The sequence below is a fragment of the Erithacus rubecula genome, assembly GCF_903797595.1.
Source record: "Erithacus rubecula genome assembly, chromosome: 2".
Taxonomy (NCBI): domain Eukaryota; kingdom Metazoa; phylum Chordata; class Aves; order Passeriformes; family Muscicapidae; genus Erithacus; species Erithacus rubecula.
This window is the reverse complement of record NC_136685.1, coordinates 19,311,858-19,335,210: the sequence shown is the minus strand read 5'-3', so window position 1 is coordinate 19,335,210 and position 23,353 is coordinate 19,311,858. Positions and strand designations below refer to the sequence as shown.

General features: G+C 38.5%; 1 protein-coding gene and 1 long non-coding RNA gene across 5 annotated transcripts in view; one reads left to right on the top strand and one right to left on the bottom strand.

Moving 5' to 3' along the window:
• ERICH1 (glutamate rich 1) overlaps positions 1-7,498 on the top strand; it is a 65,698-nt gene extending 58,200 nt beyond the window's left edge. For 3 of the 4 annotated variants that reach the window (XM_079325641.1, XM_079325639.1, XM_079325638.1), the window contains 2 exons: positions 2,327-2,521; positions 6,942-7,498. In XM_079325641.1, coding sequence (XP_079181767.1) covers positions 2,327-2,521; positions 6,942-7,015 — 269 coding nt within the window. In that variant the 3' untranslated portion in view covers positions 7,016-7,498. The other variant, XM_079325640.1, reaches the window with a different exon arrangement.
• Positions 1-23,353, bottom strand: part of LOC306811768 — a 72,596-nt gene that overhangs the window by 15,674 nt on the left and 33,569 nt on the right. The window contains exon 2 of the long non-coding RNA XR_013776728.1: positions 16,862-17,029. This is a non-coding gene — a long non-coding RNA (uncharacterized lncRNA). The remainder of the gene's footprint in view (positions 1-16,861; positions 17,030-23,353) is intronic.

Genomic DNA, 23,353 nt, shown 5'->3' with positions numbered 1-23,353 from the left:
CAATTGCTATCTTAAACTGCTTTCATGCTTAGTATCTCTGAACCAATCTACTTTTCAGAATGTTCCACTTCCCAGGAGGAGATTTATTTGTATTCTATAAGGAAATCTAGACAGACAGCATGTAAAGGAACAGGGAAATACTATTGGCACTGGGAAAGTATATTGGCATAAAATAATTGTGAAGAAGATGAATGGGAACTGTTGTTCAGTGCACATTCCCTAGTTCTTTTAAAAGAATGGCATGGATTTATCCCTAATGGCCTATCCAATGTTTACTGGTCACTGTGGAGCTGAATGGAGAGTATTAAATAGCTTAACTACCTGTATTAGTCCATCTTAAGGCAGATCTGTCAGCTTCTAGTACCATAAAATTCATCTTTTGGTTACAAAATTACTGGACAATCCTTGTTAAGATGACATCAGGGATTTCATGTTAACTTTTTCAAGATTTATACATAGAATTTTTTTTGCTTAATGTTAAATTTTCCTGCTGCATCAGGTCTTCATGCTAAGCCTAGAATTTGAAATATATCCTACTTTCTGGCTAAGGTATTTCCATCACCAAAATTAAGAATTTTACTACTTTACCATATGGCTAAGTAAATGCAAGCTAAGCTACTTGCATTTGCTGTAGTGGAACTCCACAGTGACTGAGCAAGATTGCAAATTCTTCAAGTTCTGCTGTTAATATATGACCCAGAACAAAAATCTGATGAATTGTCCAGAGCTGTGTTGCATGTTGATTTTTAAGAAAGAGTGTCGTTGCAGCTTTCCTGCATGTCAAGTTCAGGTTTTGGCAGTTCTTGACAGTCTAACTAGCTCAAGTTTAAAACTGATTGGAGTGTTGAGCTAGTGAGGACCTTAGAATCCACAGAGAGGAATTCTTAGATAAAAGTAATTTCATCTGCAGATGAGATACAACATCTGTAAATCAGAGTGTGAATAACTTTCTTCTTAGGCAAATCCCAGTTTATATATAGATCTGACATTATGCTATTTTGCTTTTTCCAGTTGAATGACTTTAACACTCCCTATTTATTATAGATAAAATTTGAAGCCATTGCTTTTAGCTGCATTTTCAAATGGTCACATTGGATTATACTTCTAGTACATGTGTTAAAAATCTGAATGGGGAAAATTCTCAGGTGTCTTGCTGGTAAAAAACAGAATTAAAGGAAGTCTGGTTAAAGGGACAGACAGTACATTGTTTCTGGAATGGAAGAGTGAATTTCTGGTTTAGCACTGTATAAACCATTGGGTGTGGCTTAGCTGGAGTTGATTTGTGTACAGCAGCCCTCAGAGTACTTTGGAAAGGTGTTGATAACACACCATAGTTTTGGCTACTGCTGAGTAGTGCTGGCATTTTACCAGTGCCCTCTCTCCAGCAAGGGGCAGGGAATGGGCAAGATCCTGGGAGTGGACACAACCAGGCAAGCTGACCCAAATTAGCCAAAGGGATATTCCATACCAGATGACTTCAGCTCAGATAAAAAAGCTAAGGGAGGGAGGAAGAACAGGCATTTGTTCTTTTACAAGGTTTGCCTTCCAGAGCAGTCACTAGATGGGCTGAAGCTGTGCTTCCTGGGAAGTGGCTGAACATCACTCACTGGTGGAAAAAAGAGAATAAATCTTTTTTCCTCTTTAATTATGTGTGTGCAAACATCTGCTAGTTTTGGTTGGGTTTTTGTTGATTTGGGGTTTTTTTAGCAAACTGCTTTATCTCAACCTATGAGGTTATTTTTATCTCATTTTCTCTGTCCTGTCCCACTGGGAAGGGGAGTGATGGACCATCTTGGTGAGCACTTGACATCAGCCAAGCCAACCCATTACTGCAATGTATCTTTCTATGCTGTCTTGCATGCTGTAATACTTGCTTTTTAAATAAAAACATAAAGGTGCAATACCAAAGCAATTGTTTGCTTCCAAAAGTGCTTTGCAGTAGTTACACAGAGTTGTTCCCTTTTCCAAATATGTGTGCAGTTTATGACATATAGTGTGTAGGCAGCAAAAACACCGTGCTTTGGCCACACTACAAGTTGTTCTTCACGCCTTCTTTCTCTGCTAACTTTGAAAATCCGATTCTTCTTGGATTTCTGTCATTATGAATCCTATTGTCCTTTTTGCTTACTGATTTTTGTAGTTTTTGCTTTACCATTGTTTTAATATTTAACAAAAACATGTTTAACAAGCTACTCTTTAGTACCTGATTTTGATTGTCACCTGTACTAAAATGGAAAATGCTGCCTTAGGAAGAAAAAATTATAATTAGGAAAATTCTCTGAGCTCACTGAATATTTTTAACATAATTTTCTAACTGTTCTTGCAGAGAAATCAGAATGCAGAGATGCTGCTGTAAATTCAGCAACTGCCCAAGAGCTCTTACAATGTCTTGAGTTTCGCACCATCTCTTCCTCAGATGTGACTCATCTGCATCGGCTGAAATCCCTTGTATTGCTACAGGATATTGAGAGATTGAAGGATGCTTTGAAACAATTCCAAGAACAATCAATGATGTCTCCTGGTAGGTACTACTCACATGTTCATACACTGATATTTTGGTGAGAATTAAAATGCACACCATTTAATTTTTTTTAATTAGAAAGCAGTAAATAATGATGTAATAGTAAATATATGCTTACACGTGATATGAAAGCGTAATTCCCACCAAAAATACAGTGACATCCCTATTTCCCATTTGCCTACAATCAATATAGAAGCTTTTCTCACTTTGCAGCAACTACAGAATACAAGATGATTCAGGAGTTTAAACCAATATTTTTAAAATCTGAAGTGTTTTAAGATTTAATCATGTTTAAAGCATGTTTTTAATACATTCCCATGGTAGACTTTTTAAATTGCAGAAATTAACTTGTTTATCTTGGAGATTTCACCCCTCCAGCTAAGGACTAATTTCACATGCATAAAAATCAAAAAAACCCATTATTTTATTTCTTCCCATTCACAATGTGGCTTCTTTAATACACAGACTTTTCAAGCTAAATTTTGATTTACAGTTTTGGTTTTGTTTAAATATAAACATCTGGTTTCACTTTCTAAAAAATACTGCTGATAATGTAAAAATTTAAAGTTATTCTTTATAACAGATGATATTCTGAAGTAATTCATAAAAAGAAAAATTACTGTGTTACTATATTTTTTCGTGCCTGAGGCACAGGCTCTTTCTGTTCTCTATTATAACTCCTATAATTTTAGTAGAATCTCTTCTTGTACAGTTAATAGTTCTTCGAGTAAGTGTAGGATGCATGTAGTCCACATGAGGTATAATGATTCATTTTCCATGTAGTCTTCATTTAAACAGTCATTGCTACTAGTCATTAGAACTGGTATTGCAGCATCAGATAAAAATCTACAAGATATGCTGAATTTTCTTGCATCCCAAAGAATTTAATCAGAGTTGAGAGCACTTGGCTGCAGCATGAGAGAATCTCAACCATTTTAGATTGTACTGTAAGTCTTTTGAAGAGTAACAGCAGAGATGGCAGCAGTGTGGTAACAGTGTAATTAAGATCATAGCCATTGGAGGCTTAGCAACAGCATTCAGAGAAGAGGCATCTGCTTGTAACTTCATTAATAATTTACAGCATGATAGTGGCTAAAGATCCTCATCAAGACTGGACCCCACTGAATGCTGTGTGTTGGACAGACAAAAAAGAGGATTCCTGCCTGTCGAGTTCAGATCTGATACATTTTGAAAAGGATGCTCCTAGGGAACTACATATCTGTTCTTTTAAGGGTAGATATGCAGTATGACAAACCTTAAAGTTCTGATGGATGTGAAATATCCACTATACATGGAATGAAATCCTGTGCATTTCAAGCCTACAGTGTGATCCTATATAATCACATGGACTCACTGGATGTAATACATGTGCAAACCAAGCAGAACTCAGCAGGAATCATGGAAATGGTATTACCCTTTATTGGATGAACCATTTCAGCTTTTCTTTATTAAATCCAAATGGAATTGAAGTGACATAATTCAGGATATTCTTTACAGGCCTTATATAACTTTTATACAATACAGTAGGAGTTCTGTTGGGTTTTGCAGCCTTGAGACAATTTGCTCTGTTTACTTTTTTATAGCAGCAATGTCAAAATGAAGAGATAAAACAGAATCAAATTAAAATCCCTAATTTTCCAATGCATGTATGCATCACTTGAAAAAGCAAAAAACAATTTTCTGAGTGATTTTTAAAATTCAATAATGTTTCTGCAGGTACAGCCTGGAATTGTTTACTCTTCCACTTGATTTTTTTCCCTTAGTAACTGCTGTTACTCTGGACTCAATTCTAATCTCATTGCACATGGTGTAACCATAGTAGTTTATTTGATATTCATGAGGTACAACAACATAAGAAAGAGGAAAAATACATTCTTATAAATTATTAAAGGATAATTAAGCACCTGCTAGTCATTAATTTTCCTCAGCAGACTTTAAAAAATACATTTGCCATGATATCAGGTCATCTTGTCCTGTGGGTTTTTTACATTTTAGTTTTCACTCCCAATGAGGAGGTGATAAAAGTTAAGAGTTTTTACAAGGACCTTTGTAATATAATACCTTTCTATAATAAGAACTTGAATTTCTTAGTACAACAAAGGTACAAATTTAAGTTCTTATAGAAAGACTAGTTAGAGTTTATGAAGGCAAAATGCACAGTGCATAATAGTAATCTCTAATTCTTTATTACTTTGTCTTATTATCTTTTCTTTTCTCTCTTTATTTTTATGGGGATGCAAAATACTATAAGGAAAGGTCATTCCATGTTAACATGATAAAAAAACAATCTTGATTTTAGGAAGGTGTATTGTTTTACAAAATAAACATTTTTATTCCCTTTAGTTCAAGAAATAGTATGTTAACCCTTTCTCCCATGGTTATGATTCTACTTAAGATGCCATCATCAAGGAAGTAAAGATGGGTGCTATGTTTTGTTCAGTTTTATCTTTAGTTCCAGGAAGCAAACAGTAAGAAAAAAATGAGAAGGGATGCATCTCTTCATATAAGTGCACATTCTCCACTAGTGAAAGTTGCAAATTGTCCATACCATTATATCTTTTATTTCTTCATATATGAACATTATGGTTTCATCCAGCTTTCCACTGGGGCTACCAAGTCTCGCTTGGCAAGCTTATGCCTGCTGATGGTAAATATGCTTTACAGTAAAGCCATGGGCTGCTCCAGGTCTGCAGATTACAAATTCAAAACTGTGATTTGGTATTGCCTTTGCATCTCCTAGCCTGTTACTCAGATTGAAAATCTGAGTAACAGAAAAAAAAAGAAAAAAAGAACAAGAAATAAATTTCTGTTTTATCTTAAGCTCTTAGATCCTAATATTTGAAGTCATTGAAGAAAGTCCTAATTAGGGTGATGGTAGGGTCTGAAAAATTTTGCAGGAAAAGGAAATATTAAGGACATTCAGACACAAAAATTATCAACAGTAGATACTATCTTTTAACCCTTCATTTAAATGAGAAAAAATACTTAAATGAGAAAATCTCTATGGTTCAGAGATTCTGGTTGTTCTGTTTAGTTGTTAACCTCCATTAGCTTACCTTGTACTTTGTTCTTCAAGTTGCCTTTGACCTTGTAGGTGAATCATCAAAGTTGAGGTTGGTCAAGAGTGTTCATGTGAACATGGTTATTTAGAGTGTCATGGTTCTCAGTCTGTAAAAGAGAATAAAATGCCCTATTACTAGTTCCATTATTGGTAGTCTTGAACAAAAAGTACTTACCTGTACCCAAAATCTTCTGTAAGTGCAGGGAAGAGAATGTTTAGAAGTCACATAGCATGGATTTCTCATGATGGGGGCTATGCTGATCTCTGTTAGAAGGTCCATGGCCATTAGCAAAAGGAGCCAGAGACTTTCATGGTCATCTACAGTGCAGTGGGCCAAGGAGGAGAGCTGTGACTGGAAGTAATGCTCCCTTTGCTGGTTAGAAACTAGCTTTGGAAATGAGAGCTACTCAATTCCCATTTCACATCAATTATTAAAGCATAGGTGATCTCCTAATTAAAAATAATGTCATTATCTCCTAATTTATGAACTCATTTATGAACTTCTGCTCATCAACTTAATTCTATCATCTATTAACATTTTCCCTTTGTTGGTTAGTTTCAAATCTCATACATGCTCTTCCCTTGTTGCCTAGGAAATTATCACTCATGGCAGAGCTAGAAGCTTCTTTTAACTGTCTTTTTTGGGAGAATTGCCATTTATGTAAGTCTTCATTGCAGGGGAAGGTACATTTTGGAGGCCAGATTTAATACAGTTACTGTGTGCCAACAATGCAGAGGTTGGATATACAGAGGCCTTAAAATGATGAAATTTACACTTGGTTTTTTTTGAATGGATGAGCATTCAGAGAAAAGGAAATTTGAAAACTGCATGAGCATTATCTTATAGAGTCATCTTAAATGTGATTAATATGTGATAATACAGAAAAACCTATCATTAAAAATTCATAAAGGCACATAGGTAATCTCTGAATTAAGACAGAAGTCATAGCATTTTGAGGCTTTAGTGCAGCTGTCTGTACAATGTGACTCATTCTCAACTAGGGCTTCTAGGTACTACTGTAAGTTAAATTATGATGTGTGAAATTATTCTCCAGACAGAAAGAGGCCTTGCCCATATGATCATGTCATTTCAATCTCATATTTTCTGAATTATTGAATCATAAATAGGACATTTCAAAGTGTGTGAGCAAACTGTGTCTCATACAAATGACTGACCTCCTAAAATAAAATGCACCTGCTTATATAGAAATTCATAGATATTAGTCTTCAAGCTCCAGTATCTGCACTGGCACTGAAATGTTAATACTGAATGGAAACAGATGTTTGCGTGAGTTTTTTTCATAGTGTTCAGAAATGTAATGGAGGTATTTCAGGAGAAATGTGTTTTCTTTGTTTCAGATCATGCCAAGGTAGCCACATCTCTGTTTCACTACTGGATTACAGATATCCTTCCTGTGAAGAACAGGAAATAAAGCCTTACCCCTGTGTCCATATGCACAGGATTAAAATTTAATGTACAAACCCTTAACCAATTCAGGAACTCTTTAACAATTATTCAGGAAGAGCAGTGTCAATACACATTCTACACCTTCAGGTAAATTAATTCCTTTTCTGTGTTACTCCTGAAGACAATAAAGATATAACTACAATGTGACTTTTGTGATGGGTTGGTCAAGAGTATGGCCTGAGTCTTCAGCTGCATTAATATGTACATCTCACTTTAGGATAAAGTACTTAACTGGAATGATAAAGGCTCTACCTGGTATTTTGTTTAAGAAATATAATATTATCTTTTTTGTTTGTAAATTTATCATTCCTTTCTGGAAGTTGTATTTCTTTACTTTTTGTATATCTGCTTGCCTGGAAAACAGAACTATATTTTTTTATATTTAAACCTAAGCAACAGTATGTCTGGGAATGTATTTCTGCTGAATAAACTGGTAGATTGTGGACATGGATACATTTCTATATGTGGGTCATGTAGATCCTGTTTGGAGTTGTGCAGAAACTTGGATGGCATTTTCAGAACTACTCCATGGCTCATCCTGTTACAATCCAGTGGATTTCACTGACTTCAGAGTTATGAGACAGGGTTCTCTCTCCCTGATTACTGTGTAATCTGTCTACTGCTGTGTGATATTTCTGCAATTGAATTTATCCAAGTGTGGATACTACAGTAAGTAATATCAATGGTTGTAAAATGTTTTGGAATAATGACGAAAAAAGTGCTTTGTGAGAGGCTCTTCTCTCAGCTGTATCATTCATCTGACAAGTAATACAGAGCAAACTATATCTTATATCTAGGTGTGTTAGCTTTGTCATCAGTAAGATAAGGAAACATTTAACTCTGCCAACATGTGCTTGGAGATACAACACTGATGAGACCATACAATGGGTTTTTTGCTTTGTTTTTTTCTGTTTCATTACATTGCCTGATATATCCCATTGCAAGGCATTGTTTTAGTGATGCTCAAAATTTGCAATAAAAATAAAATCATAATTAAAATAAATCTTTCTCATGAATTGATGAAATTAAAAGGGGTTTGGTAATACACCAAATGATTACAGGTACAGAAAAATCATATTTATGGCTAAGGGAGCTTTGTGCACCTCTGAAGAACCTGAGTTTGGGGTCTGTATCTGATAGGAAAGGTGCATAAACCAGACTCTGCAGAAGAGAAATTAGTGGTGTGTTCCCTGTTTTTTTGTTCCTGAATTATTAACACATAGGAATTGAACTGTATCTGTAACTTTTCACTGAGATCCTTTGTGCCTCAGTCCCACATTTGGAGAAAGAAGAAAACATCACTTGACTGTGAAGCACCTAGATACCTTTCTTAACTGACTCATGGGAAATTAATGACTTCATCCTCACTTTAAGATTTGAATGTCACACACTAAATGAGGCCTAGGAACTGCAACAAAGGATACACAGCAACTCATTAAGTAAACATCATCTGTCCTAAACACTGAATATGAAAGAAAAAAGCAAAGTCATATAATCAAAGACAGATTTTTGAAACACAAGTACAAAAGAGATCAAATTAGGACCACAAAAATAACTGTAGTGTCTGCATTTCCTGATGCTTGAGTGACTGTGCTGAGGGAGGTTATAGAGCTGCTGCCTTGAGTAGACCCCAGGATCTGGCAATTCTTTCTCTTTGTCTTCTGGATTCCGTGTTAGTGTAGCTCGAGATCTCATAATAACAGAATGGTTTGAATTGGAAAGGACATAAAGATCATCAAGTTCCAGCCCCCCTGCCATACTCAGAGACACTTTCCACTAGACCAAATTGTTCAATATTAAAGTGATTTTTAAAATTAAACTTTTAATTTTAAATAGCTGCATATAGATGAGCAGATTTTGATATCTTTGCCAAACAGAAGTATTTTCACAGAATCACAGAATGGGTAGGATTGGAAGGCATCCCTACAGTGGGATCATCTGGTGGAGTGCTAAAGCAGGGTAAAATTTTGTACTGTTCCAGTGAATAAAAGTTCACAGGTCAAAAATACACTTTGCTTGAACCAGGTAATAATGGATAAAATTTTCAGTCTCTCTATTTTTCCCTTTACTTTTACCACTGTAAGTCTGTGCAGAAATCAGCTGGCCCCAGATATGCAAGCCCAGGAGCAGTTCCTGAGTGTAGCTGGTTAGTCAGTGATATCTGATGTCTTTGCAAATGACCTGTGATATGAGCTGAATCTTACACTTAGCAAACCTGCCACCGTTGCACTAACAGGGATTATGAAGAAAATAAAGTATGCTAAAGAGTTTAGAAAATTGGACCAAATTCAAGCAGATAAATTGTAGATCATCATTGTAGATAAATGCAATTGCACAGGAGTGTATTTGTTTCTGAAACAAATGTGCCAGACAGTAGTGTGCTGAACTGCAACATGCATGAGGACACTTAAAAGCAATGCACAAAAGAACACAGCAGAAAGATCTAGTTTAAAAGCAAAAGAAATGGATATTACTTGTAATTTCAATTAGGCAGTGTACTAAAAATGGCAGGGGTTTGACAGTCTGTTTGCAGTCAGCAATTTTAATACCTGGTCACTTCTCTGCACTGCTTCTCTAAAGAAGTGGTGCTCAATCTCCTTACACCTTTTCAGGTTTATTTGAGCACTGGTATCACAATTTGACAGAGATGGGAAAACTGAAAAATTTAAATTAACATCCACCGGTGAACACTGTTTTTCCTTTCACTATGCATGGCTCCTTCATGTACTGAAACATTTATCCCCTTAGATTTTCATGCTAAACTTAAAAATGGCAAAGGAGATGGCCTTTAATTTTTGCTTGTTCAGCATCAGTCAGTGTAATGAATGTGCTGCATCATGTGGAATTACTGAAACATGGAAGAGTTTTTAAAGTGGATTTTGTGTCAGACTACTTCTGGCTAAACAGTACATACACTATTATTAGCATATTTCAGACTTTCATGAAGACAGAACTTTAAATTTTGGGTTTTAAACCTACATGGACTCCAAGATTAGGAAGAATTTATGGATCAACTGGAAAGTAACCTGCATGTGTCTTCACAGGTTAACTTTCTGGTTTACATTGTTGAACAGTGCACAGTAAGTAAGGAGCAGCAGCACAGTGGGAGAGAAATCTGCTCTAAGAGGCAGTGGTCCCTTACCAGCATGTACAAGGAAGACCACAGAGGCTGAAGTAATTTGAGACATTTGTAGCAGTGGATAAGCTGGTCACTGCACTTGTGTGCAAGGGTTTGAGTTCAAAGCCATTATCTCTATATGTAGGTATGTTTTATTCTTAAGACCTTAATTTTTCTCCTTTGTGGATATGTAATATGGGAATCAGTCTCTAATGTTACAGGTTTTTACTGCTTTGTAATTGGTGCAGTATTTTAGGTAGTGCTTTACAATCATGTAGAGGTATAAATTCCTTAATGTGTTTTCTATGACAGCTGGCTCTTTTCTCTGCACCAGTGTAGGGAGTTACTACTCAATAGGCTGAATGTCAGAAATTACATCTAGGGGAAAAATAACTTAAAAAAAAAAGTAAAAACAAGGAAGGAAAAAAGTGGTGAATGGCATCATATCATGAAGACAAAAGATTTTTAACCTTTCACCAAAGAAAACTTACTTCACCTAGTAATACCACATGTATCATAAAACCAGTCCACAGACATAGAGTGGAAAGAGGTGTGTGTTATGCATGTACACTATGCTACTCATTATGCATAATAATAGAGAGTGCTAGTGCAAAAGACAGCAATCTGTAGGATTGGGAAAATCTATTATATTTAATATTGAGGGAAAACTCAGGTTCTAGCTATACAGGTTTTGCAGCTAATTGCTTCAGCCCTGGATTGTCCCTAAGGAGGGCTGTATTCCACGTGTTTATGGAGCTACTTAAGCTTCACTCTTTACTGCTTTATCCTCTGCATTGCATCTGAGTAATTTTTTTTGTTGTTTTAAACAAAAATAGATGTATACAGGCCTAATGAGGGGGACATACATATTTTAGAAAAGCAGAAATTTAGATGTTGTATTTGTTTACTATCTCTAAGAATCTAGAAAAAAATATATCTAATATATATATTCTATGATTATTTGAAACTGCATATGCACCACAGTCAGTGAAGGTCAAATATATAGCTTTCATAAGGCTATTCTCTAAGTTGAGTGCTTAATTTTGTATAATTAATATCTGTTGCAATTTTAATGATCTCCATATTCTGGTAAAGTATATAAGCAAGCTGTAGTTCTCTTTTACATTATTACTGCAAGGCTGCATCCTGTTTTAGACTACACTTATTTTTGGTCCATTATGTATCCTAAGATTGAAAAGGAGTACACAAAAACAGAAGGAACTTTTCTTTTACATCAACTCTAGGCTGCTGTAGATTGCATTCAAGATCTTTGTCAGTGCTCTCCATCCCTCATTCAGTGCACAGATGTTGGAGGAATCATCCCTGTCAGCCTCTGTTCTTAACTTCCATTACCCATTTGCCATACTTTCAGATTAACACATTTGTGCTTTTTCCCCACAGTGCTTTCCACAACTTTACAGCTCAATCTTTCCATTATCTTCCTTTCCCTCTTTAAAGCTCCCTTTTGCTGTAATCCTGCCCAAATCCTTGGCCAAAACCCCAAGTCTGGTCAGTATGGTGGTAGGAAAAGTGCCTGCTGTGTTGACTAATGCCTTACTGTCTGAGTACTCTGCCATCAATCTCCCCGTTTTCTCCTCTGTTTTCTCCTTTCCTAAATGAGGAGCTGTTTGATGCAGGGTTTGCCCTGCTGCACAGCACCAGCACAGCCAGTTCTATTGTGTCTAAGATGACAGTGTGCTCAGGAAATGTAATAGACCTGTCTACAATGGAGAACATGCTTGAACCTATAGGCAAGGCTGCTGATACCTTAAAGTGGCTTCATAATTTCACCTTGAACACATGATCAGTCTGGTAAAATGGGGACTTGGTTCTCCCCAGCACCTTGGAGGCAGTGTTCTTTTGCAGATTGCTGAGGAGAGCTTGGAGGCATGCAGTCCTTCCTCCTGACTTCAGATGTCTACAGTGTAGCTTTTACCATCTGAGCTGCCTATCAAAGAACTTCCTAATCACTGGGATTAAATAGCCTGATACAACTGACTGCTGCTAGGCATCTATTTTAGAATTGGAGCAATGGTACCAATAGGAGAAGTTAGTGCTTTATGTTGACTGGTATGAAAGCATAAATAGGTAAGTAATGAAAACATCTGCATTGCAGACATCTGGATCTTATTTAAAAAATAAAATTGAAAAAAGGAATGAAAAAAAGATACTCTACTGCATCTGAGAAAAGGACAAGAAGAGCAAGGAGGTGTTGTATAGTTGTGCTTGAAGTTCACCCCAAACAAACAGAGGAAATGTTTCTCCTGTGATCAGGCACAGTCTCCACTATTTCTCAGGTAGACTCAGGAAATGTTTGCTATGTGATTCATTTCTCCTTCCAGTGACAATAATCAAGTGGAAGTAACTATAAATGCTCAAAGAAAGGGTAGCCATTGCTAGGAATATCAAGCTGATCAGCTATTACCTGGATTCAACAGAAGGAATCAATACCAAATATTTTTTTTGAGAATCACAGGTTTAATCACTAAACTCTTTAGACATAATGATAACTGTTTGATCTCTGTCTGGCATGTTGGAGCTTAAAATGAAGGTCATGTTCAAATCTGATTGGAATTCAGGGAAAGCTGCTTGGCTTATTACCATGACTATAGTGCTGGATTCTATTTACATTAGTAAACAGTTTAAAATACTTGACATGTTATTCAATTAAATCTGTGATTGGAAACTGACAGACCAAAGTTCATTGATTTTTCCAACCACATTAAACTAAGTACATGGCACAGTGTTTCATTTAGCCTGTCTGCTTAACCCTTTCACCTTAATTCAATTACCCAGAATAAAATTAATGTGTAAAATATTAAGTAACTCTAAATTTCTAAATTAGAAGGCACTGCAAGAATATATTCATCTTGATGGCTTCTGACATACATTTATTACTCTATGATTTACAATTTGCTATGGATTACACTGTTATTCAGATGGCAAAAGTCAGAAAGTTTTTTCTTTATACTCATTCAGTAAATTGATACATTTCTGGAAGGTAAGACTGAAGAGGGCATGAGATTATCTTCTCTGACCCCATCTAGATCCCTGGTCATAAATTTTCACTTTACTTCAGAATGAAGGCCAGTCTTACAAAAGCACAATTTGTGGTTTTTGCTAAAGCAAGTCGTGTACAGAGACAGGCCAGCTTGATTTAAGGACATTAAGGAATGAAGACTTAGCCCCTTCTTTAGTTATTTATTCCAGTACTCAATCACTTTCATGCTTAGAATCATGTGCCTTATTTAAATTTAAATTTGTCTAGATTTGACTTTCAGCCACTAGTTCTTGGTATGTTTTTCTTCACTAGATTATGTAGTCCCTCACTAGCTATATTTTCTGTGAAAGTTTTTGAACACTGTAATCAAACTACAAGGCAATCTTCTTCTTGACACTGCAAGCACTCTCTTAAACTATTATATTTAAGGCATCTTCTGTAGCTTCCAACTTGGTTTTGTGGCTCACTCATACACTGCCTCCATTTTTTTCCCACCATTTAGGAAACAAACCTGCTGGAACTGAGTGTAGAAACTTAGCATTCATTTAAAATCTCAGAAGCACCAACTTTTGTACTTGCTGTTTCATTGGTTTTGGATCAGCTTCTTGACACAGGATTGTATAGGAAGTCCACGTTAAATTATTTTTAATAGTAGACAAGAACTCTTGAAATTTATTGCTATTCAGGATTTAGTCCTTGGTTCCATACTTCATGTTTGTAAATGTTTGGTCTTTCTGTTTGGCTATATTGACTTCAATTTTTTTTACTATATTTATATTAGTAAATGATGGATCATTCTCTGTGCCTGTACTGCTATCATTAGAATTGATCATCTGCTAATTTTTGGTGACATCTGCAAGTTTTACCAGCAATGATTAAACTTTCTTCTATATCATCAGTAAAAATGCTAAATATGTTAATTTCTAGTATTAATCTTTATAGGACTCAAAGAAAAATGGCATTATTCAATCATGATTCCCTATTTGTACTTTCTTTTTGGAAACAGAAAACTGAAATAATCTAGTGGATTTCTAATGTATTTAATATGTATTTATTATTTTATATGCTCTTTTTGTTTTGCTCAGAAAGTCATATGTAACTAGTTGTAATAGTTGTGAACAAGTATTTCTTCACTTTTCTACCAAAACAAGCTTTACTGTTTTTCAGATAAGGATAAGAATCCAAACTAAAGACGCTACCAAAAAAAACTCTGAAATTGTGTTTTAAGAAATGTATAGGGGGAGGCAAAACAATTGAAAAGTATTCAAAACAAAACAGCTTCTCAGATTTATCTTAGGTGTTTTCAATTTGTTGCTCTAGAGGGAATGATTGGCATTAGTTAAGAATGATTGTTGTGTAATATTCTTTACTTTTAAACATCAAGGGAAAAAACATTTTTTTTTTTGTTTTCCCGCAAGATGTCATCCATAGTTTTAGTTACAAAGATATCTATTGTTTTTATTACCTGTTGTGTTGCATTTCTTCTGGCTGGTAATTGAAGAAAGATCCCTGCAAGACGTTCATTAACTGCTGATGAATAAAGCAGATATGAGATGCAGAAGTTTGATTGCAAATTCGCATTCACAGTTTTGTAGTGGGATATGTACATTTTCGGTTCTCTGAGCAGATTTCTAGGCTGCAGCACAGGCATGTTGACTGTCAGCATCAGCATTGGCTATCTAAACCCTAAGATAAGATCAGTGCAAGGATTCATCAGTAATATTAATTCTGCTGTGGCTGTATGAGTCCTTGCAAACACACAGCATAGTGCCTTCAGCTCCCAGGATCTGCCTCACTGCTAATACAGAACATATTGCTGGATTCCCCTGCACTGGAAATCTTAAGGGGGAAAATACCCAGCATTTCTGTCAAAATGTCCTGGTACTATGCTTTCCTCCAGTCTGGTTATTTTATGCATGAGCAAAAACATCAAGGTTCAATATCAAGCCAAAAGCAGTTCAGGTGTCCTTGTCATTATACCCGAGGCACAGAGACTTCACTGACTGTTGTGTTTCTAACAGAGCCCTCTCCGTCTTCTTTTTCCATAATTTTCAAGGCCTTGCAAAATGAAAAGTGATCTCAAACAAGCTGGCAGGTACCAAAGGGTGAGAATTTGAACATGGGCAGATCCTGGGAAGCAGCTGGCAGCAGTGGCTTTCTGAGATGGGGTGAACAGAGGGAAGGAGACACGAGTGTAGCTTTGCCCTTGTAGGTTGTGATGGTGACCACAGGCCCATTCTGCTCTGCTTGACAGCATTCTCATGGTAACCTGAGACTTTTATTTTCAAATGAGAGCAGTGGAAAACTTGGGAGGTAAAAGTAACAAAGATGAGATGACATTGAGCAAGTATTTCCAAGAGGATCATTAGTATTTTCAGAAGCAGCTATGGGTCCTCTCTGTCAACCTTTGTGCAGCTCCAATGGTTCAAGGCTGATCATTGGAAGCACTGGTTGAAATGAAATTATGAAATCATGGTTGCTTTGTTCAGCAGTCTCTTGAATGGTACTTAGCTTGAAGCTGACCAAAGAAAAAAGTCTAGAATTATACAAAAACCATGAAACTGTTATTTTAGAAATCCAAACTAGGCCAGACTTTGCCACTTTTTTTTTTTCTTGCTGAGCCCATAAATTGTAGTTGTCATTCTTTGTGAATATCCAGGTGTTGTGGTTTAAAAACATTCAGCACCTAGTCACCACACAACTACTCACTCTCTCTGATAGCAGGACAGGGGAAAGAATCAAAAGAGCAGAAGTGACAGTTTAAAGAGTTTAATAGGTAAAAGTAAAGCAAAATTCCACATGGAAAATAAAATAATAAATAATTTCATTACTTAACACAGACAGGCAGGTGTTCAGCCATCCCCAGGGAAACAGGGCTCCCTCCTGTGTAACTGTGACAAACACCATCACTCCAAAGTCCCCTCCTTCTTCCTCCAGCTTTACATATTGACCATGACCCCTTAACCCCTGCATGAGTTGGGGTCAGCTATCCCTTTCCCATACTCTGTGCACCTCCAACCTCCTCACTGGTGGGATGAGGAACAGAAAAGGCCTTGAGTGTTGGAGAAACACTCAGCAACAGTGTAAATATCCTTGTATTACTCTAGTGGATTGATCCCAGCTCGATTCCAGGCACCCAGCAAAGCCTCCTTCTTGCTCCCTTCCACATTTGAACAGGGGACAGAAAATATAACAAAGGGTTAATGGGTTGGCATAAGGACACAGGGAGAGCTCACTCATTAAATACCATCACAGGCAAAACAGACTCAACTTGGGGATATTAAATGGATTTATAAGTAAGCAGGATAATGAGAAGTAAAATAATTCTTAAAAGCACTTTCCCCACACCCCTTCTTCCATCCCAGCTCTACCTCCTCCCCCAGCAGTGCAGGAAGATGGGAATGGGAGTTATGGTCAATTCAGAGGTTGTTTCTGTTCCTGCTCAGGGAAGGAGTCTTTCCCCTACTCCAGCATGTGGTCCCTCCTACAGAAATAGCTTTTGATGAACTCCCCCAATCTGAGCCCTTCCCACAGGCATCCATCCTCCCCAGCCTGCTGCAGCCTGGGTCACTTGCACAGGGTGCATCCCTCAGGCACAGCCTGCTCCAGCCTGGGTCCCCCACAGGGTCACAAGTGCCACCAGCAAACCTGCTCCAGCCTGGGCTCCTCTCTCTGCAGCTCCCTGCCAGGACCCAGCTCCAGCACGGGTCTCCCATGGGTCACAGCCTCCTCTCAGCCACACACTGCTCCAGCATGGGCTCCTCCAGGGGCTGTGGGTGTTTCTCTCCATCCCTGTGGTTCTCCATGGGCTGTGGGTGTTTCTCTGCATCCCTGTGGTTCTCCAGGGGCTGTGGGTGTTTCTCTCCATCCCTGTGGTTCTCCATGGGCTGTGGGTGTTTCTCTGCATCCCTGTGGTTCTCCATGGGCTGCAGGGGCACAGCTGCCTCACCATGGGCTGCACCAGGGGCTGCAGGGGAATCTCAGCTCTGGTGCCTGGATCACCTCCTGCTCCTCCTCCTGCACTGACCTTGGTGTCTGCAGAACTGTTCCTCTCACATGTTCTCACTCTGCTCTTCTGTTGTTATCATAGCTGTGCAATAACTGGTTTTGCCTTCCTGTGTTATCACAGAGGTGTTACCATCATTCCTGATAGGCTGTGCTTTGACGAGCAGTGGGTCCCTTTTGGAGCTGTCTGGCATTGGCTTTGCTTGAAATGGAGGAAACTTCTGGCAGCTCCTCATAGAAGCCACTGCTGTAACCCCTGCACTACCAAAACATGGCCATGCAAATCCAATCCAATTATCAACCCTGTTTCCAGCACAAATCCTAAAGAGCCCCACAGCATCTTTTGGGAATTAACCCTACCCTAGTCAAAACCAGCCCTCCAGGATATGCACCCCACCTGAGAAACCTACCCAACCAAAGCATTCTACTGACAGTTGTTCTTTCTCTTCTTTGGGTTCAAATCTGAGTCCATGGACCTGAATATTATCTCAGTGCATGGAATGGTGTGCTGGCAATGCATTATGCCCTGCAGCATTCCTCATCCCCTTCCCAATTCAGCAGCCTGAGCTTTTGAACAAGAGTCATTACAACTGGGTATGCTGTGCTCTGGGATGCCCTAAGGCTGAAATGTCTGCAATCCAGCTCCCAGCTCAGGAGTATTGTGCACCAGGATATTAACTGTAAAACTGGCAATATTGCTTTGGTGCAGAGGCTTCCTCCAGGCACCCACAAGACAGATGGCTTTATCAGTACACAGCCATTCACCTCTGCATTGCAATTGGGAAGAAGTACAAGCAAATTTCCAACTATCTTTGCTAAGCAATTTTACAGCTGTCTATCTGAAATTAAAGCACCCTCTCTTGGTTGTGCTTTGCATTTTTATAGTGACTAGCAATCTGCTTTCTACAGTGCTACACTCAGCCTTCCGTTGGTTTTCTGATGATCACAAAAATATGTGACACTAAGTTAATGAAGATGAGTGCTTCAGGCTGTAGGGAACCAAGCAAAGGAGAAATCTGTGTAATCTGTATAATTGGACTCTTCTACAGACAGTGTAAAAAGCAAATTATCTCTAGCAGGGAAAGACTTGCATATAGGAAGGTATTGATCTGCCCCTCATGGAAAGTCTTTGTGGAGCCTATACAAAGGGCAGCTTCCCACCCACAGCCCATCAGTCCCATTCCTCCTGAACTGAAATCTTTGAATAGGTATGATCCAAGGACTAAAGCAGTGGGTTTCTAGTAACTGAGTGTCTGTCTCACTCAAATGAGTGGGAATCTATGAGCACATGTCTTAAATTGGAGTGATTTTCCATCTGACTCAAAACTGGTCAGAGGTAAGTTTTAAGATGAGGCAATCAGGGCATGGCACCCCTTGGCAAATGTAGTATCTGTGCTCCAGTTTTCAAATTAAGAGTGAAACCTCCTTAAAGAGTTGTACTACCTCACCATCAGGGAAAAGCAGAGGACTAAGATTTGTTTAAACTGTGAAGTGGGAGGAGTTTATAGTCAGCTCTGAAAGTAACTTCCCCGTGGGAGTCTGCCACTGCAGTTCTTAACTCATGCACTGAAAGCAGTCTCTGCATCCGAACTGGACAAGTCAATGTCTAATAATTACTAAAATCTTACTGACAGGGCTGTGATGCAGGAAAGAGGTAAAAAACTTAAAGGATTTTACTTTTTTTTTTTTTTTTCAAATCTTTGTATCTTAATACAGTGAATCCTCATTCACTTTCTGCTTTGGAGAAGGAATATGGAAAGATGGAAGAAGCTCTCTCTCTAACTCTGAGTTAGAAGAGAAAATCCCAAAGCTTGTCTTTTGATCCTTGATTTTCTGGGAAGACTGTAAACTTTGGTGACAGCAGAGTAACAGAGAGGGAGAGGACTCCCTACAGAGGAAGGAGGGAAGCAGAGAAGAAGAGTAGAAGCACACAAAACTTGAAGAGGCCTGTGCAGATTCTTTATAAAGAAACTTTTCCTACTTTTCTTTGTACCTTCTTTTCCCTTTCCTGGACCTTTTCTGTTTCATCTTTTCAAAGATGAGAGAACAAAAACTGCCCATGTTATTAAAAATGCTGGTTCACCACGCGTTTGTTGAACTATGGTCTGGTTTGTTTTCTAGTCCTTTTCAAATAATTTGGTTGCTTTTTTGACCCCATACTGAGCATGGAGCTGACATCTTCATTATCTGTTCTGTGGAACAGATCTTATTAAGTTTAAGTAATTATGTCCACCATTTTGTGATATCCTATGTAGAATTTTATCTGCCATTTTATCTCAAGTTGTGCATGATCACAGTGCTTTTCTGCAGCTTTGCACAGTCAGCTTTTGATTTTAATCCCTGTGATAACTGTAATGGAATCAGCAGTCTCTCTTCTCCCATTATTCATCACTTTTCCAGGTCATTTAAGACTTTGCTGAGCAGCACAGATCCTTGCAAAAAGTCCCAAAGGATTGTGTTGGTGATTTCCTTCCAGTGGGAAAATTGCATTCCTACTTTTTTTTTCTTCATATTTTTAATTGCTTATTCATTTAAATTAGGACCTTCTTAGCTCATGAGACTTCCTTTTTAAAGGGCTTTCCTTTTCTCCATTTAATTGTAAAAATGCACTTTAATGCACCTTGTTTGCTTAGTAGCCAATTCCTCAAAAAAAAAAAAAAAAAAATGCCAGTAGGCTTGTGAAGTGTGTCTTCCTTTTACGGATGCTTAATGGAGTGCTTCCCAATACATTTTCCACGTGTCTGCTCATTCTGTTCTTTGCAGTGGCTTCTACTGATTTGCAGAACAAGGACATCATGTTCACTCATCTGTGGTTCCTCAGATCACCCCTGGGATTCTTTGTAAGAATTAGTCTTTCCCCACCTTCCCATCCCCTGATGCAGATGATTCCCAGGGAGAGGTTACACTCTGCAGTTTGCACTGGTGCCATTTCACCCTTCAGCTGGTTTAGAACTCTTAGGTGAATTCCATCTGGTCCTAGTGAGCTGTTAGGGTTATGCCCTGGGAAATCTGATCTCTGAAGAGAGAACTCCTGACTAAGTTCAGTAGATCGTACTTAAGTGCAAATACTCTCTGCTCTGACCCTCATTTTGTTTTTCACTCCCAGATAATTTTAATTCAGTTCTAGTAATTTCTGCTTGGCCTCACAGCCAGACATTCACAACATCAGAATAAAGACCACCTAATGAAAAAAATATTATAGAAATGGTGCTCTTTGGATTAATGTATTTGTCATGCTTTATTTCTTGTTATTGCATAGATTTATTTTTTACCCTCTTCTTAAGTTGATGAAAAAATCTTGCAGTGTTCAGCTAGAGGCTTCACAACATGACACATGTACCTTTACCAGGATTATGCCTAAAAATAGACTACCAATAGTGTTAAATAGCCACACCTATGCTGGTACAATGCCATGCCAGAACTAATAGATGTCTGTTTAAGGGATTAGAACATTTCAATTGGACAACAGACAGTAAGGAATGGGAACCATGTGTAATCAGCAATGTGAAGGCAATTGCAAGGAACCAAAACAATACCAGAAAGCATGCAAGAACAAAAATTCAGTTAGCAAGGTTCCCACTAAAGCTATGTGATGTAATTTAAAGCTTTGAAAGATTTTCTGTCATGCTTGGAAAGCTCAAGTAATTTAGATCTTCTTATATTTCAGTTTAAAGTCTTACAAGGGAATTTACAGACCTTTTGTGGTTTTGGTGGACTAATTCACTAGCCTGTTGCATAGGAGACACACAATGTTCTACAAAATATATTCAAGATGAATCAAAGCACTTAAAATTTCTAAATCAGAAACTATTTTTTAATGTTACAGACCTAGATATCCATTGCCACTAAATGTAAGAAACTTTCCTAGGAGACCACTATGGAAGACTTTACAACCTCTGGATGTTTAGACACATTTTCTAATTCAGGAATTGTGTATGGAAGTAAAATTCTACATTTTCATAATGGCTGTACATGCATTTAAACTGTGATCGCATGTAAAAAAGGTTCCAGCCCCTCCAAAAAGATTGTACAGGGTTGTTTAGAAGGTGGAACGAGTGCTTTTGTAGAATTCATTACTCACAATTTATAAAGCCATGTGGAACATAGTAACTTAGACATTTTGATTGTCTGAAAATTTTGTTTGAAAGGCACAGAGAGGTACCAATGAAACGATTGGCTGAAGTTGTGTACTTCTGTTGTAATTCGGTGCTTTAGAATTAGAACCAAAACTGTGGTCATGCTTTGAATGTATCTGTTTCTTCTTAGAATTAATCATTTTCTATTCCAGAGTCCTGGTACCCCAGATATCCCCACTGCATCTATTATTTCACACTGTGGCTGTGCTCTGCAACAAATGGAACTTGTCCCTAAGGTACAGAAAAGCGCAGCATGCTGGATATTAGGATTGTTCACACACACAAAATATGGGAGTTCTTTGCAAGCCATCCAGTCATTCATTGGCATTGTAGATCTCACAGCCTCCTAGCTTTATTTGCCTTACCCAAATACCTGGAATTGCATGTCAGAAGGCTGCTTCCCAAGCTCTCTCACGTGTGTGACCCTCGGGGTCTTGGCGTGTGTGTAACAGGGTTGCAATGTGGGAGATCCGCAGGAGAAAGAACTCTGTGCAATAGTTGGTTACATATGCATCTCCTCATGGGCAGAGTTTTACTCGTGAGAAAATTTCCCAGCAGCAATACAGCACTTGTGGGAATGATCTGTCCAGCTTTTTACAAACATATTCAAATTTCAAAGACCTGTGCTGTGTGTGTGTGGTGGGCAGGTTACAATGGTTACACAGGTCTGTATCTATACACTGTCTGTCAAGGGGCAGAAGATACCTGGGGTGCTGTGATGAAATCTGGCATGACTTGAAACCCACTGAAGATGAAATAAGGGATGCCCATGTGGACATGGAGTATGACAGTCCAGCTTTTAGTTTTGTCAGCCACAGAAGCAGCAAAGGACATGACATGAAGTGTTCTCATCACAGATTGTAATAAAATTTCTCATACCAGCTCTCACGGTGAAAAACACCCACTATGGATGGCCAGCCTGGAACACTTGTTCATTCTGGCATAGGAGCCAGTATCTAGTGGGTGTCTTGATGCAGATACCCACTTTAGTGGACTTTGGGGAATGGAGCAGAATGAGAGAACATGCCTTGCTCCTTAACAAGCTTGCCCCTCTTTGCTCTGAAACAGATGGGAAATTGCAGGCTGTTCACAGGAAAGAGCCTCATGCTTTGTTTCTGTGCAAAATAGCAGCCATTGTATGTCACTTCTTTAGAGCAAGAAATAATCTACTGTCGTGGATTAAAAACAGCAAAGTGGTACACACAGTCAGAGAAGTGCATGTGCTCTTAAGTAATGATGTGTCTTGCAAGTCGTGTATCCAGATATATCCATAGGGGTGCCATAGGCTTCCCACACAGATCAACAGTGCCTTGGTAGCTGAAAAATGGCTTTATGGGAAAGGATGATCCCCACCTTCTTCACAAGGTCCTGCTGTCAGGACTGCACTGCATGTCCTTCAGTGCACTTCCTTGCTTACCGAGTGCGTGCACTGAATACTGGGACCCGCAGGACAGGGCATTGCACTTGTGAGAAACTGGGAACTCTGCTGCTCACTGCTTCCAGGGTTAACTGTGACTCTGGACCTCTGCTGGAAGTGTGTCCACTGCCTGCCAGATATGAGCCTTCCCGGAATAATGGCCATAGATGAGTCTGCCCAGCAGTATGCACCCAGACAATTCTCAGGGCAGCGAGCACAGCTCTCAGGACACGTGTTCCAGCTTCTCTCATAGCATGTTGTGCTGGTTGATCTCTGAACCCACCACAGAAGCAGCAAGACATAAAGTTGTCCCTCCAAAAAGACCTTTGTAATTCTGCTATGCATTTTGAACTGGACCAACTGTCCAGGAGTGTGTAGCAAGTGAGACAAGAGGAAGGTGCCTGTGGTGCAGGCACAGCAGAGGCAGGCAAGCTTCACCCTGCCCATACCTGCTAGAACAGTTTTCTGTTGCAGTCCAGCCTACAGATTCTGCAAAAATTGTTCTGCAAAATTGTTCAATGCATTGGGATAGACCCTAACATAAGAGTTGCCAGTGGTTGGTGTGAGTGTAGCAGCACCTCTTCAAAAGGTGCTAGCTTCTATTAAGGTCTTCAGACCTTCAAGAA